This window comes from Nannobrachium achirus, assembly GCF_963921795.1.
Source record: "Nannobrachium achirus genome assembly, chromosome: 16".
Taxonomy (NCBI): domain Eukaryota; kingdom Metazoa; phylum Chordata; class Actinopteri; order Myctophiformes; family Myctophidae; genus Nannobrachium; species Nannobrachium achirus.
In genome coordinates, this window is record NC_137823.1 from 21,684,667 (window position 1) to 21,700,296 (window position 15,630).

A 15,630-nucleotide genomic window follows, 5' to 3' on the forward strand; every position below is an offset into this window, starting at 1 on the left:
ACACAGATTGAACACCAGAAATTACTCAGGATTGTGTTGATCGTGTCCCACACAACAATAAAATAAGATCTGGTTGTCCCAGAGGTGACCTGGTCCTTTAACGGTATGGACAATTAAATCAAAATAAAAATTAAAATATAATGTGGACGGGTAAACAAACAACAAAAGTTCGAGACCAGTAGCATGTTGGGAACTGAAGTTATGGCTGTTTAAAGCCTGGGAAGAAAGAGGGGGGACCTGTGTGTGTGTGTGTGTCCTCAGGGGTCCCTGAACCACACTTTGCAAACCAGCAAACCACATCAAAGTAATAGTACGCAGATGGTCCTAATATTGACAAGCTTTTTAAAAACAGCAGATCTACAAGATCACAACATGTCGCAATGTCACATTGTAGATCAGCTTCTTACAATTAGACAAAGTATTAAGTGATTCATCTACCGTATGTTTTGTATTAATAATAAAATCTGCAAAGTAACAAGTAACTAAAGCTGCCAAATGCAATTGCAGTGGAGTATAAGTAACAAAAGTGTAAAGTAAAAGTTGGTATACAGTACGGGACATGCTGATCCAAATGCATATAGGATATACTAGGATCCAAATGCAGACAGGCTGCAATTCATGGCTTTTAAAGTGTTTGGGGTGTGGTTTTGCCAGGTGGGTCCACTTCGGTTGATCGTCTGATTTGGAAATGCATTGGTTGTGATATCTCCCTGACAACCAACAACAACCACACAGAGTGTCCCTGCGGGTTCTAGGATATATACTGTAAATCCCATCGCCCGGGAACCTTATTCTTTTTAAGTTAAATTTCTAAAACACTACAAAACATGTGTCAAAGACAAATACAAGCAAACGTCTCCACAGTAACAGGTGTGTGTGTGTGTGTGTGTGTGTGTGTGTGTGTGTGTGTGTGTGTGTGTGTGTGTGTGTGTGTGTGTGTGTGTGTGTGTGTGTGTGTGTGTGTGTGTGCGTGTTAATAATAATTATTATTAATAATAATAAAATCTGCAAAATAACAAGTAACTGAAGCTGTCAAATGCTGTATTTATAGTAGAGTATAAGTAACAAAAATGGAAATTAGAGTAAAAGTACCTAAAAATTGTACTGTAGGTACAAGTACTTGTATATACTTGAGTAAATGTACTTGGTTACTTTGCAGCACCACAGAACAGCCAATGACAGACAAGCCTTTAATCACAGCTGTGTCAATCAGTAGAGTGGAGAGGGACATTTATAGACACTTATAGTTTTAACTCAGAATATATACATCACACAGCTTAGATATTTGGATCAAATCAGAGAGCAGACCTGTGTGAACGCATTGATATAAATAGCATATCTGAAGTGTGAACATTACAGCCACAGCGCCTTAACATAAACATGGGTCCCTTTCCTCTGTCTACACTCTCTCCCCACTCACTAAACCCATTGGAAATGCATTGGGTGCTTAAAGTTAAACATTTTTATTTTTTTATAATTATACTACAAAACATTTCAAAAAGAAAAATACAAGCACACGTGTCCTCAGTAAGCTGAACACATAAAAATTTGAATGGTGTTGAAAGGTGTAAGCGTTTAGGAGATGAATCGCGCCAAAGTTTTGAGGAGATACTGACTAGTATAGTATAGTATAGTATATAAATAATGAAGATAACATACGTGTGCTCGCCTTCCAGGCGAGCCCACAATAACGGATGGCCGACGCATTGGCCGTTGTTTATTTCGACTTGCGACGATAGATGTATGTCCGCTGTTTGTGTTGGTTATGTTCTTGGTGCTTCGTGGAATCTCAACTGCAGGACTGAGGTAGAAAGCCTGGTGGGCGAGGTTAGGGCTGGGGAGCACAATTCTGCCTATAATCAACCTCTTTATAAACAGATATAGCCTCTAAAACAAACAGGCGTTGCTTTTATATTTGATTTGCAGCCGTAACTGCAAACTCAAATCTGTCTCAAGTTATGAAGACACACAGCTCAGCCAGTGAGCCAGATTCTCCGACCAATCAGTATCAGCAGCGCATATACGTCACTTTTAAGGCACCGCTTCGCCTAGTCCGGCTCCACTCTTCAGTGGAGCCGTTTTGGTACCCCGTTAAGTATCACTTTCACACCACTCTACCCAGTTCCTTGTAGTGGAGACACCGGGTCTACTGTCTACATATTGACAAGAAAGAGACACTGGTGTCTACAGTCTACATATTGACGAGAAAGTGGTACAGTCAGCTGGGGCATTAAGGCCACTGTGGCCTCAGGTCATGCCATTGGTTTGAGGGGCACAAGGCCAAACTGAGGGGCAACGACAGCCATGGCCTTCATGGCCTCCCTGAAATTCCTCCCCTGTATACAGATATAAAATACAGAACACACAGACAACGTCTGTCCCCCTTAAAGACCTGTAACTGATGAAATTGTATGATGAAACCAAATGGACCTTTACGGGCACATTTGGTTTCATTTTACACTATCCAGAGTTAAATTATTGAATTTACAATTAGAGAATATAGAATAATTGTAACTTAGATCAACGTTGGCCTGTTATCTCTCTACCACATCAATACAGCATTGATGGAATTATGGAGAAAATCTTATCCAACAATAACAAAATATTCTATGTTTTGGGTCTGAGAGGCTACAGTTGTGGACAAAAGTATTGGCACCCTTGCATTTGTTTAAAAAAACACAATTTATTCCAGAAACTTGACAAATAACGTGGCAAATAAAAACATATTTTGGCATCAACATACATACTTATACAAAAAACTGGAATAAATACAGAATCCTAGCTCATTCTACACAAAATGTGTTAATAAATGGCCTGGACAATATTATTGACACCCCTTTAGATTTGCATGAAATACTTGAATTGCAAGCAGGCTATTCAGCTGGAACTCTCCTGTGGTGAGTTAAAGTTGACTTTAATCTTTAGTAATCACTAATCCAAAATAAAAAAGGAGAGAATTGTCAGGAGGTCAGAGAGAAGATTGTAGCCAAGCATGGACAAATCTCAAGGCTCCCAGTCGTCTCCAGAGACCTTGATGTTCCTTGACCTCCACTGTGTGCAATCAAGACGATAAGTTAGAGATTAGGTTCATCATTTAGCTGTTTTCAGGAACAAAAGGGCAAAGGGGAGTGGGGGCAGAGAGAGGGCGAGCAAGGATAATGTGTCAAATAAAAATGTAAATCTATGTCATCGCTGACGAGCAGAAACCGCTTAAATCCATATTCTAACTTTAAGTGTTTTTTTCTCCATAAATTAATGCCCTACTGGCCTACTTGATACTAACAACGTCACACAAAAGCATCAAGAGTAACAGATCCACAAGCTCGAAATGCAGCTCAAAACGCAGCGCTAAGAGAGATGTTTTGAGCTTGTAGATCTGCTACTTTTGCTCTTTTTGAATTTGAATCCTGAAAACAGGGTGGAAACTGTTTACAAACACATTGCATTAAAATAGCAGCAGGTATGTGTATGAGGTTACAAGGTGTGAAAAGAGTGCCAACAACATTTCCTGTGTCTATAAACCTTTTTTCCGGAGCGCTGCCGTGTAGTCTACGGTCGTCGCACAGCCGCAAACATACAGTACGTAGGTGCTGCTTGACACCGCAGTTATGGTTGCCGCTCTGAGAAATCGGTCTATAAAGGCTCCAAAAATGCCACACAAAATAACCATATTCATACAGAATCTGATTTGATCTGTTTAACGGCAGAGTACAAAGTTGTCGCATCATGCGCAAAAAGAACAGATAGCAATGGTACAGGATAGATCTGTTCTTTTTAAGCACACGCCACAGCGTAAAGTTATGACGTAGCCTACACATGCAGGTTGTGTGTGTGACTAGAGAGGGGGAGGGAGAGAGACAGAAAGACGGACAACTATTCGTATTTGGCATCGTTTATCACCATTTATGTTTTTCGTAGTGTGAAAATATCAGTGAAGGCACATATTAAGCTGTTCAACTTGAATATGATTTGGGAACCTGAGGAACTTTGCAGGTTAATGAACATTATGGTTTTGTTATCTTTCAAAAGTAATTTCAAAGACAACCGCCTCTGACTACTGGAACTCGGTGAAGACACGGCAGGGTGAACCCCTCTCAGAAGGCCTGACCAACGCAGAGGATGCCTCGTCCAAGACCAACCCGGCAGCAGGCGACGGCGGGGCCGCTGGAGTGGCGGCCGCAGAAGCCAAAAGTCCCTCGGCCACCACGGCAGCAGTAGCAGCGCCGGTTGTCCAGACGAAGGAGAGGACGCGGGACTGCACGGCGCTGCTCCCGCCCTGCCTGTCCCCATGCCACGTCACCATCAAGGACTTCAGGGAGAGTTCCGACCCCCCGGCGGCGGTGAAGAAGAAGAAGCTGTTTGACAGGTAAAAACGGCAGCACAGACTCTCTCTCTCTCTGCTCTGTCATGTTTTGTAGACTTAAAGGGATAGTTCACCACATCTTTTTGAGCGGTGGTCACACTACACACTATACCCCAACCCCCCCCCCCCCCCACACACACACACACACACACACACACACACAATTCCATTCAATTCAACACACCCAACACACGCACGCACGCACGCACGCGCACACACACACACACACACACACACACACACACACACACACACACACACACACACACACACACACACACTATACCCCCCTCCCCCCACACACAATTCCATTCAATTCAATTCAACACACAACACACACACACACACACACAGCCAAGGAGTAGCTCTCTCTCTCTCACACACACACACACACACACACACACACACACACACACACACACACACACACACACACACACACACAATAGCTTAGTGAAATTAACTGCTCAAATGCACTGCTCACTTCAAACTGGGTTCGATTTTTTCCCCCTCGATTACTCACCCATGCATTGACACTTGAATTCATGAATATTTGTGTTGCATTCCTAAGCCAATAATTTGATGACCAGCCAGCTTTGTTCCCTATGGAGACACAAAGAGTCTCCTCAAATTATTGACATAGGAATGCAACAAAAACAAAAAATATATCTACGAATTCAAGTTTCCATTGGGTGAGTAATCGATAGAAAAAAAATCATTTTTAACTATTTTCTGTAGACTTAACTGTGCCTTTTGGTCACAAACCATTGACCTCTCTTTAATTGTGTGTTATAGGGAATACAAGTGGCGACCATTTTGTGGTGCCACAAATCAAAATCCATTCATTTTTCCCATAGAGATTTCCTAAAATGTTTACATTCATTATTTTAAACCTGGAAACAAACCATCCAGGCTCTTGGTGAATCATGAATTCTTTCTTCTTCACAGAATCAAAGGTTCAAAGACAGACGGATCAAAAATCAAATAGGGAGGCGGAGCAGCCGTTTGAATCTGCCGTTGTATCCCTGCCCTTCTATCCCTTGGAATGCACAGGGCTCTACTAGAAATAGACAACCTACAAGCTCACAATGTGTTATGTTGCGACGCATTGTGAGTTTGCAGATCGGCTATTTTGCTTGATGAGAATTGAAATATTTTCAACTCGGCTGTTTGAAAGCGTTATAAGACGAGCACCGTGCAGTTTTCAGGTCTTTAACTCTGAGAGGGTACAAATGGAACCAAATGGACCCAATACTGAAGATTTTACAGTATAGACCCTTTTCCAGAGCGCTGCCGTGTTTGTGGTGTCGCTGTGCGAAACAGTGCCGCTTGGCACTGCAGTTATGGTTGCTGTTCTGAGAATTCTTTTTAGTTCAGTGGTTCTCAGTCTTTCAGCCATTTGCTACTCATTTGTATTTCTTGAACCAATGAATCTACACTGTAAAATCCTTTGGTTATTTATGACCTGAAAAATACCTGTCTTCTAAATCCTAAAGGTTTTCCGAAAAACTTAAGTTTTTTTTTTTTTATCTGTGGTGCTTTATCTTTTAATGTCAAGGACCCCTAAAATTATATGTATTTGACTGGGGAACCCCATCTCAAAATATTTTGTTCCAGGGAAAATATTTGAGTTAAAAACGTTTGCTTTAAAATAATACATATTCAAAGATTTGCACACATTTTCATGATTTTTCAAACACTGCAGATATACAAGCTCATAGCGCGGCACAGAGTGTCTCCCTGTAGGAAGAGACCATTTGGCCACAGGTGATTTCACATTCCGTTTTAGATAGAAGAGCCTTGTCTCCTCAGAGAGTCCTATTAGATTGTTTGAGTAGTTTTATCTCCATGTTATCTCAAAGGAAGCCGGGCTGCTGAACACCCACACACAGCTTTCCAAACTCTGCCGCACGAGGGAAGACAAAACATACAGTGTTACCACAAGTGTTTGGTCACTGCAGAAACATATACAACATTAGGCAGTTAATCTGGAAACGCACACGCGTGCGCACGCACGCACACACGCACGCACGCACGCACGCACGCACGCACGCACGCACACACACACACACACACACACACACACACACACACACACACACACAGAGAGAAAGAGACTATTACACTTATTACACTATTAGACTATCACACCTATTACACTATTACACTTATTACACTATTACACTTATTGCCCATTACACTATTTCAATATTACACTTCTTGCGCTATTACACTATTACACTCTTACACCTATTACACTTATTTCACTATTACAAATATTAACACTTATTACACTATTACACTTATTGTCCTATTACACTTATTGTCCTATTACGCACATTGACAGACAATTAGTGTGACAGACAAGTGTTACAGCAAAGTGTGACACAACTGCTGCACATTTTCATAGTAAATTGCTCCCTGACTGTCGCAAAAAGTCTTGAGTTCTATCTGTTAATGTTCCATTGTGAATTCCATCGACTAAAACTATGACAAACAATGTTCGTCATACCTTACCTTTTTTACACTGATGAAAACTAAACAAAAACTAATCCATGATGACTAAAACGAAGACTAAATATATTGAAAATTTCGTAAAAACTAGACTAAAATGTCAGAGGGACCAGAGGAGAAGAGATCCAGTAGAACTAAGACAAATCATTTTACGTCTGCTTGCGCTTGGGTGTTTCGCTCTGAAAATAGCAGATCTACAAGTTCAACATCACGTCACTTGTCTGACACGTTGTGAGCTTGTAGGCTATTTTCAGCATTCAACCAATTGTAAAATCAATCATTGCCACGACATCAAGGCCTGCCAAAATAAATAAAAATGTGTTGACAAAATCAACTGTAGATTTAGTCAACTAAAACTAGAATAAAACTAAATCTTTTCAGATGACAAAAATATGACTAAAACTCATGACCTATTCAAAAGACTATATGACTAAAACTAACTCTAAATTTGCTTTCAAAATTAACCTCTTGAACCCCATTGTGGCGGGGGCAAAAATGTAAATAAATCAATAGAGACCAAATCAAACTACAATTGCATTGTTGATTATTGTTACAGTGGGCCTACAGCATAGTAATCAGCTGACATTGTACTTTTCATCCATACATTACTCATATTACAGTATTATTACAATTTATTGTTACTCGTTTTTATCATTTTTCACCCTATATACTTTAACATTACTAATATTACAGCACTACTCTCACTAAAACATTTGTAGAGTTTGCATAGTTTGGAATATATTCATACAATTTTGCCTAACAATTGATGACACCTTGGTGAACAATTTTTCTATTCACTATATATATGTTTTCAATGAGGTCTTGAGGCTCATTCACTATTCAGAATGCAAAATTTCCATAGGCGGAGGTCTTTTTCAATCATCTTTTCCTAGGTATATGATCACAGCAGGACAATTTGGTAAGAGAAATGTTATTATTTACACTGCATTTGTGAATTTTCTGGGGTTAGCTGACATTTGGTGAGTCAAGAGTAGCCACAATCATTGTAGTTTTGTGTCCACAACTGTTCCAATTTGGGCATACATTTTAGGCGGATTTTTCCCCTGGACCCCCCTGGGGCTTAACAGGTATGCAATGTGCATCTCCTCTTCAGGTCCCGGCCCAACCAGACCAAGAAGGATGCCAAGCGGGATGCCAGCGACTCTCGGGAAAGACAAACCAGCAGCAAAAGAGGTAAGCAGGAGTCTCCTGGATTTCAACCACATCTCCTGCTGGACTCCTGGATTGTCATTTCTCCTGGATTTGATATCGAACTCCCCAAATCCACCGGTCACGGGTCGGTCACGGTTTTCGCAGTCTCATTCACCAGAACACTGGATTGGAAATTAAATCTGTTAAAAAGTTTATGGGGGAGGACCCCAGACCCCCCGCTTGAGGGGTGGGATCTATGCATGCAATCATATTGGTAGGTAGGTAGGTAGGTAGGTACTTTATTGATCCCCGAGGGGAAATTCAAGCGTTACAGCAGCTCATAAAAACGTCAATGAAAACACATGATGATAATAAATATCTAAAATAAATGCATCTAAGCAAGTTAAAATGTTAACTGACAAACCAAACCAAAACATTACTAATAGAGATCTGAAATAACTTGTATCCCACATCCCCCATCCTAACTGGCTTGGTCAAGCCAACCAGATGAGGAGTTGTACAGTCTTATAGCTGTGGGCAGAAAAGATCTTCTATAGCATTCGTTTTTGCAAGTTGGATGTAACAGTCTGTTGCTAAAGGAGCTTTTCTGCCCTTTCACAGTGTCATGTAGGGGGTGAGAGGGGTTGTCCATGATGGCCAGGATTTTAGTCCTAATCCTGTTATTGGCTACCTCCTCCACAGTATCCAAGGTGGTACCGAGGACAGAACCCGCTTTCTTGATAAGCCTATTCAGCCTCTTCCTGTCGCCCTCCTTGATACTGCCCCCCCAACATACCACCGCATACAGCACTGCGCTGGCCACCACTGATTGATAGAACATGTTCAGCAGAGTCCTACACACACCAAAAGAGCTGAGCCTCCTCAGAAAGTAAAGCCGGCTCTGGCCCTTCTTGTACAGGACATCCGTGTTCCCAGTCCAGTCCAGTTTATTGTCCATTTCCACACCCAAGTACTTGTAGCTCTGAACCACCTCCACATCCTCTCCATCGATGGAAACAGGAGACAAGGGGGGAGCCCCCTTCTTCCTAAAATCAACCAGCATCTCCTTCGTTTTGGTGATGTTGAGTAGCAGGTGGTTCTGTTTGCACCACAGAACAAAGCTTTTCACCAACTCCCTGTACTCCATCTCCTGACCTCCACTAACAGACGCCACAATAGCAGAGTCATCTGCATACTTCTGCAGATGGCAAGTAGCTGTGTTGTGCCTAAAATCTGAGGTGTAGAGGCTGAAGAGGAAGGGAGCAAGAACTGTCCCCTGAGGGGCGCCAATGTTACTCACCACCCAGTCTGACACACAGCCCTGCAGCCGCACAAACTGTGGCCTGTTGGTCAAGTATATGATATTGATTTAAGTAATATCTGTTATTATTAACTCATTCTCTGCCACGAGTATTGTGTTTTGACGCTAGATGGCGCTGTTCGCTAGCCTATGGGTCACCAATTTCGCAAGAAGAAGAAAGAAGAAAAGAAAAAAAGCCATAGTGGATGTGTATGGGACGACGAGCTGGACCCAAGGTTGGCGCGGAAGCCTCTGTCTTTCGAGTGGTTCGTCGTGCGAGGACAGCTATTTGTTTTTTTCAAAAAAGTAGTTGGGCTCGCCCCCTAGTGGTCGGTTTGCAATGATTCCAATATTGGATATGTCTGTATCCGTGGTGTAATTTTTTTCTTTTCTTTTTTTCTTTTGGGGGGGGGGGGGGGGGTACCCCGTTCTACGACTATTACACTACTGTTTGATATATGGTTGAAACCCCATATGGACCTTTTACCTGCAAACCATTTCACTTTTTACACTCCCCCGAAGCTGCAAGAGGGAGCTGTGTCCATGTAAAACGCTAAGGAGATAGATGTGATTACTTTTATTACTGGGGCTGTCTAACCCTAACCCAAACTCTGATAAGTAAGGTTTTGCTTTCAACTTTACTAAGAAATATAGAAGAAATATCGAGTCCAGAATGAAGATGAAGGTAGATGTCCAAGCTTTATTTAGGAGGCATAGAGAACAAGTCCATGTACAGCATAAAGGATATCCCAGTACAAGAGCCCAAGAGCATGTTTCAGCTCATGGTGTGACAGGAGACTACTGTCCCTAACAACATTCACAGTCAGTTTTTATGCAGTAGGCCAAATAGAGGCGGCAAAGCCTAAATGTGACACCTTTTACAGACAGCTGCTCATGCAGGAAACAAGAAGACAGAGTGAGACAATGTCAAAAGAGACCTCTTAACTCATCAAAGGCATAGGAATTGATAGTAACACTAGATCATAAGAAGTCTAAACCAAAGGATCGATTGATCAGTGATCAACCAAAGGTGAGACTTCCAGGCCTAGGTAGTGATAGTGACATGCTATGACAGACAACAATACTGCCCTACAAAGGCAGAGTGCAGTAACTACGTTTTCAAATTTCTCTAAAAAATGTTACACTGATTGTATATCTGTTCTTGAGCTAATTGTTCCTCCCCCAATATCATGAAGGCTAATTTGACCTTTGGGCGACACAAATAAGTCGGTGTGTCCGAAAACGTAGTTACTGCACTCTGCCTTTGTAGGGCAGAATAGACATATTGATTAAATCCAAGATTCCAGCCTGGGAATCAATAACACTTCAGACTCACAATCAACATTACGCAGACAGTCATTGAGTTAATCACATAGGCTGGGTCAGAGTCCATGACACAGCATCTCAAGCAGCATGTATCAATACAAGCAAAATTCATACATGTTTAAAACAAAAGCATATCTATCAAATTCCAGAAAATGTTTATTTTTATCCAAAAGGAGTTAATAGCCCAGTCAGACTATTCCACATACTATATAGTATGTCTGACAAATGTCAGAGCTTAAATCGACATGTAAATATGAAATGTCGGAGCTTAAATATGAAATAAATGTATAAACATGTAGCTAAGTTATAAGGCTAGAGCTAGCAACTGCTAGCATTGCTAACAACATTGTCAGTTTCCATCCAAAAATGGCAAAATCGCGGTAAAGTCTGCGATTTGCGCAGAATTACGACCACGGTTTTCCCAGGGACCCTGAGCGCAACGGTGGGGGCTGATGGAGGGTAGGAGAGTAGCGAGCTTGACAGATTTATTAGAAGTATGCCATAGGAAAAGGTACAGTTTCATGACAGTAAACTAATATTATTGATTCACTTGATTAACACATGGGCTGCTAAGGTTTATAACATTTCTAGCTGTTGCTGGCGCCACCATTCACTTACGCTTTATTTTGAAGTGCCTCGGAAGCTTCGTGCGTGTGCACGTGGGTGTCCGCTGACGATTGAGGAAGATAATCCCTTTGTTTACAAAAGCTTGCGAAACTATAATCCAAAACGGGGCCGACCATCGCGGTAAAGTGTCGCCGTGAAAACAATCAGATCTCTCCTTCCCTGGTGCTCTATTCATCTGATTCAGAGATAAAGCCCTTCTTATGTTTCAAAGTAGAATGTGAAGCAATGTAAGCTGCCTCCGCCATTTTCTGCCTCTCTCTCTCACTGCCTGAGCTGCGGGGTTACGTAATGGACTCGGGTCATTCAGAGGGCAGCCAGCAGCTTGTACAGTTAACCCTATGCTGCCTCGTCTGTCGACGAGATAACTCCTTTTGGCACAGTGACACCTAGTGGCCTTGTCTCGTCCCTGAACGAGTTTGGCTCCCCAGGTGTTAATAGCGTAATATGTACACATTATGAAGCATATTTGGAAAAGTAAACGTATATCATGTATTTTAGGAATAGCTTTGTATGCTACTCGGCTTTCCATTTTGCAAAAATGCCTATGAGGAACCCGCCCCTGATATAAAATGATGAGGCAATCTTGCCGATTTCGTAAAAGAGACTCGTCGCCAATTGCAAGATGTTTAAAAGTTATTTGGGGCCATGATGATAACCCCTTCTTCCCACTACTAGACTAATAAGGATTTATATTGTCTGTGTTATTGTTTACAACCACATACGTTAACGTGGAACGTCCTCGCGATCGATGCCCGCGCATTGGTTCCCACAGGACCAGCCTGCTGGCCGGGAGCTCCAGATTTCTTTGGCAGTGGCCGGCCAGCTTCATCCTCCTAGCTTCTACCTTCTTGATGAGCCTTGGCAGTTGCCTGTACAGGTCCTTGTTGGTAATGTGGATGTTCTGGTCCACATTCAGAACAGCTCGTAGCATTCTGGTGTAGCACCCATCCAGGGACTTCTGCAGGGTGGGTGTCAGGGTCCAGCTTTCGCAGCCATACTGGAGGACAGACTCCACAGTGGTGTGGAATAGGCTCAGCTTTATGTGTCGGGGGAGATTCGAGCACCACACTCTTGACATGCCGTTCAGGGCCCTCCACGCTAGTGCCTTCCTGACCTTAAGGTCCTGTTCTGTGGAGTTCATCCAGGAACCCAAGTATTTGAAGTCAATGACCTCTCGCAGAGCATTGCCATCTGATGTTGTAATCGGCGGATGGTCCATGTGGATGTTATAGGTGATTACCTCAGTTTTCTTTGCATTCATTCTGAGGCCAACCTTGGCACATTCCACCTCCACTCTGTTCAGGAGTTCCTGCGCCTGCTCCACACGGTCAGACACCAGGCAGATGTCATCTGCGTAGTCTAGGTCTGCCAGGGCTACTGCAGGGTTTCTACTAGACTTCCTTGGTGTAATTGTGAAGCCAAGCTCCTGCTCCCGCCCATTGATGGCTTTCCTGAGCGCGTAGTCCAGAGCTATGATAAAGAGGAAGGGGGCAAGAGTGTCTCCCTGCTGCACCCCTGCTAGGATTTCGAACTCCTCGCTGATGCTATCGGGGGTTACCACCTTGGCTCTTGTGCCCTTGTACATGGCCTCCATTGCCCGAAGTAGATTCAGGGGGACTCCGTAAGCCTTGAGGATTTTCAGCATTATGCCTCTCTATTGAATCAAATGCCTTTTTGAAGTCAATGAAACACAGCACTGCTGTCAAGTGTCTTCACCTCCTCAATGATTCTCCTTAAGGCCAGAATCTGGCCTACGGTGGTCCTTCCCTTTCTGAAGCCATTTTGGTTGTCCCTCAGGTGTGGGTCAATGGCTTCCCTAATCCGGTTTAGTATCATGCGGTTGAACATCTTCGCTATGACACAGGTCAGGCTAATGCCACGATAATTGTCTGGCTTAGACAGATCTCCTGATTTGGGAACCGGGATGATGCTAGCTAGGGACCATATGTCGGGCTTGATGTTATCTATCAGAGCCTGGTTGCAAATCTCCAGTATGATGTTGTCGAGATCGCAGTTTTTAGGGACCTCTGTGGTGATACCATCCGGACCAGCACTTTTTTCTTGCTTCAGGGTGGACTTCACTGTGGCAAACTCAGAAGCTGTAAAGGGGCCATCGTCAATTTCAAGATTTGTGAGGACTGCAGGTATCTCTTCCTCAGATCTGTCCACTGTTGAGTGGGTGCCCAGGAGATCCCGGAAGTAGGTGACCCAGGTGGTCACTCTCTCTTCTGGGCTGCAGCCTGCCAGCTGTCCCTATCTCGCCCTCTTGCGCCCACTCATCTCGTTTATGACCTTCCATGACTCCTTGTATCTTTGTTCGCCATGTTCTGCCTCCACCCTCTTCACTTTCTCCAACATCTCCTCCCCTTTGATCCTGTCATACGTGCTGAACAGCTGTTGTTTGGCACTGTTCAGCCGACTCTCTGCGGTCCCCTCTCTCTCATAGCTTCTGCGAGCCTCTGCCACCTGCGCACGCGCTCGGACAACTTCTGGGTGTTTAGATCCAGGGAAGGCTCTGAGTCTCCCCTTTGTCGGCACCCATTTCCTGGTCGCCTCTTCGTTAGCAGAGATGAACCGCTCATAGGTTGTTGGCTCCCCCTCCTCGGCCAGCAGATGTAGGCGGGCTCTCACCTCCGCTGTGTAGTTGGCCTGGAGTTCAGGGCTTCCCGCAAAGGCCTCCCAGTCGGGCCGGGTCCTTGGGGCGCTCTTAGGGACCCTCAAGCTCAGGCGCAGCCTTGTAGCGACCACACAGTGATCAAAGCCTACAGAGTCGAATGTAATTCAAGATGGACTTCCTCCACTTCCTCCTTAACCAGTATATAGTCCAGCTGACGCCGCATACTGGTGGCTCGGTCCTGGAACGTCCATCTCTTGCCCATCCTCTTATGGAACAGGGTGTTGGCGGCCAGTAGGTCATGTTCCGTGAGGAGGGCAGCTAGATGTTCTCCGTTACGGTTGGTATTGTTGTGGTACGTGAAGGGTGCGTCTTCCGGTCCAAGTCTCTCATTGAAGTCCCCCAGGATTATTAGGAAGTTGTGAGCAGGCACATGGTGGAACGCTGTTCTTAGGTCATCGTAGAACCTTTCCACTTTCCTCAATCGGTGCTATGTTGGTGGGAGAGTACACACTCATGGCCGTTGTTACTGGGTTTCCCTCGAAATCGGCACTAAGGATCCTGCTGGTGTGTGGATGCACCCTGCGGAGGGCCTTTCGTGCTCGGGGGCTCACCATGAGTCCCACGCCACCTGTTACTGCCTCCACTTGTTTTACTAGTAGGCTAGTGTAGGCCTAGAAGCCTTTTCAGAAGTTAATTTAATGTTTTCCATTTAACGATTTCCTTTATCGGATGTGATGAAGGGAGCTCGCGACCCTCCTTGCCCATCGGCCCCCACCGCTGCGCTCAGGGTCCCTGGGAAAACCGCATATGGGCGTCACACTGTCCATTCATTTGCATGGTCTCTCTCAGAGAGCTTAGAGAAAAGAAGGGGAGCCTTGTAAACAAAGGAAATGCAACCCCCGCTATGCAAGATGGGATAGATAGTCTAGCAGCACTTCAAACGGTGTTTTCCCTACTGAAGAGTGTTTACTTAACTTCTATACACTGTAGTTACAAAACTATTCACTCAATCCAATTGTAGCTATAATTCCCTGCTTTCATGACATGGGGGGGGGGGGGGTCCACAATGACAGTCCTCTAATAAAAGTAGTCACACAACCAAGTAGTTTCAACCAAATCATTATAAAAGAAAGAAATGTGTTCCAGTCACTTGGAGCAGCAACCAGAATCGTAAATCAGAGTGTCATCCTTCATCTAAATTGATTCCGTCATGCAAATCTGCGAGATCAATTATTCTGGAAATAATCGCACACCCCTGGGGTAATGCACATTGCACAATTCAAGGGCCCCAGCTGAGAAAGCAATTTGTGTTTGGAAATACCAGCAGTTGTTGTTAAACCAGACTGTAACGTAATGCCAAGAAACTCAAGGGAAGTAGCAGGCCCCACAGTTTTTTCTCAGAGGGAGGCACGTTTAAATGACTGAAAAGGCCTCAGGAGCTGAGTTTGGAAAACAACCACCAAAAAATATGGTTGTTACGATACAATTTTTTCTTTGCCGATACGATATCCGATACCAAAATCTGCTTATCAACCGATACCAATACCGATACCAGCAAGCATTAAAAAAAGAAACAAAAGAAAGAAAAAAACATATTTTGAAGTCGGCCGACCGGGGAAAAATGCTCATATTTTTAATCCACCAACCGGATGTCAAGGATTGGCGTTCATCAACTTGACACATGCTATGCTTTTTTCAGACAGCTGCTAGCTTGTTAATTGCCAGGGACAG

General features: G+C 43.7%; 1 protein-coding gene across 1 annotated transcript in view; it reads left to right on the forward strand.

The window, feature by feature from the left end:
* The window catches only part of LOC308300163 (uncharacterized protein), a 40,046-nt gene that overhangs the window by 5,426 nt on the left and 18,990 nt on the right, over positions 1–15,630 (forward strand). Inside the window, exons 2-3 of the mRNA XM_080743967.1 lie at positions 4,030–4,366; positions 7,992–8,071. Of these exons, the coding sequence (XP_080600093.1) occupies positions 4,030–4,366; positions 7,992–8,071 (417 nt within the window). The remainder of the gene's footprint in view (positions 1–4,029; positions 4,367–7,991; positions 8,072–15,630) is intronic.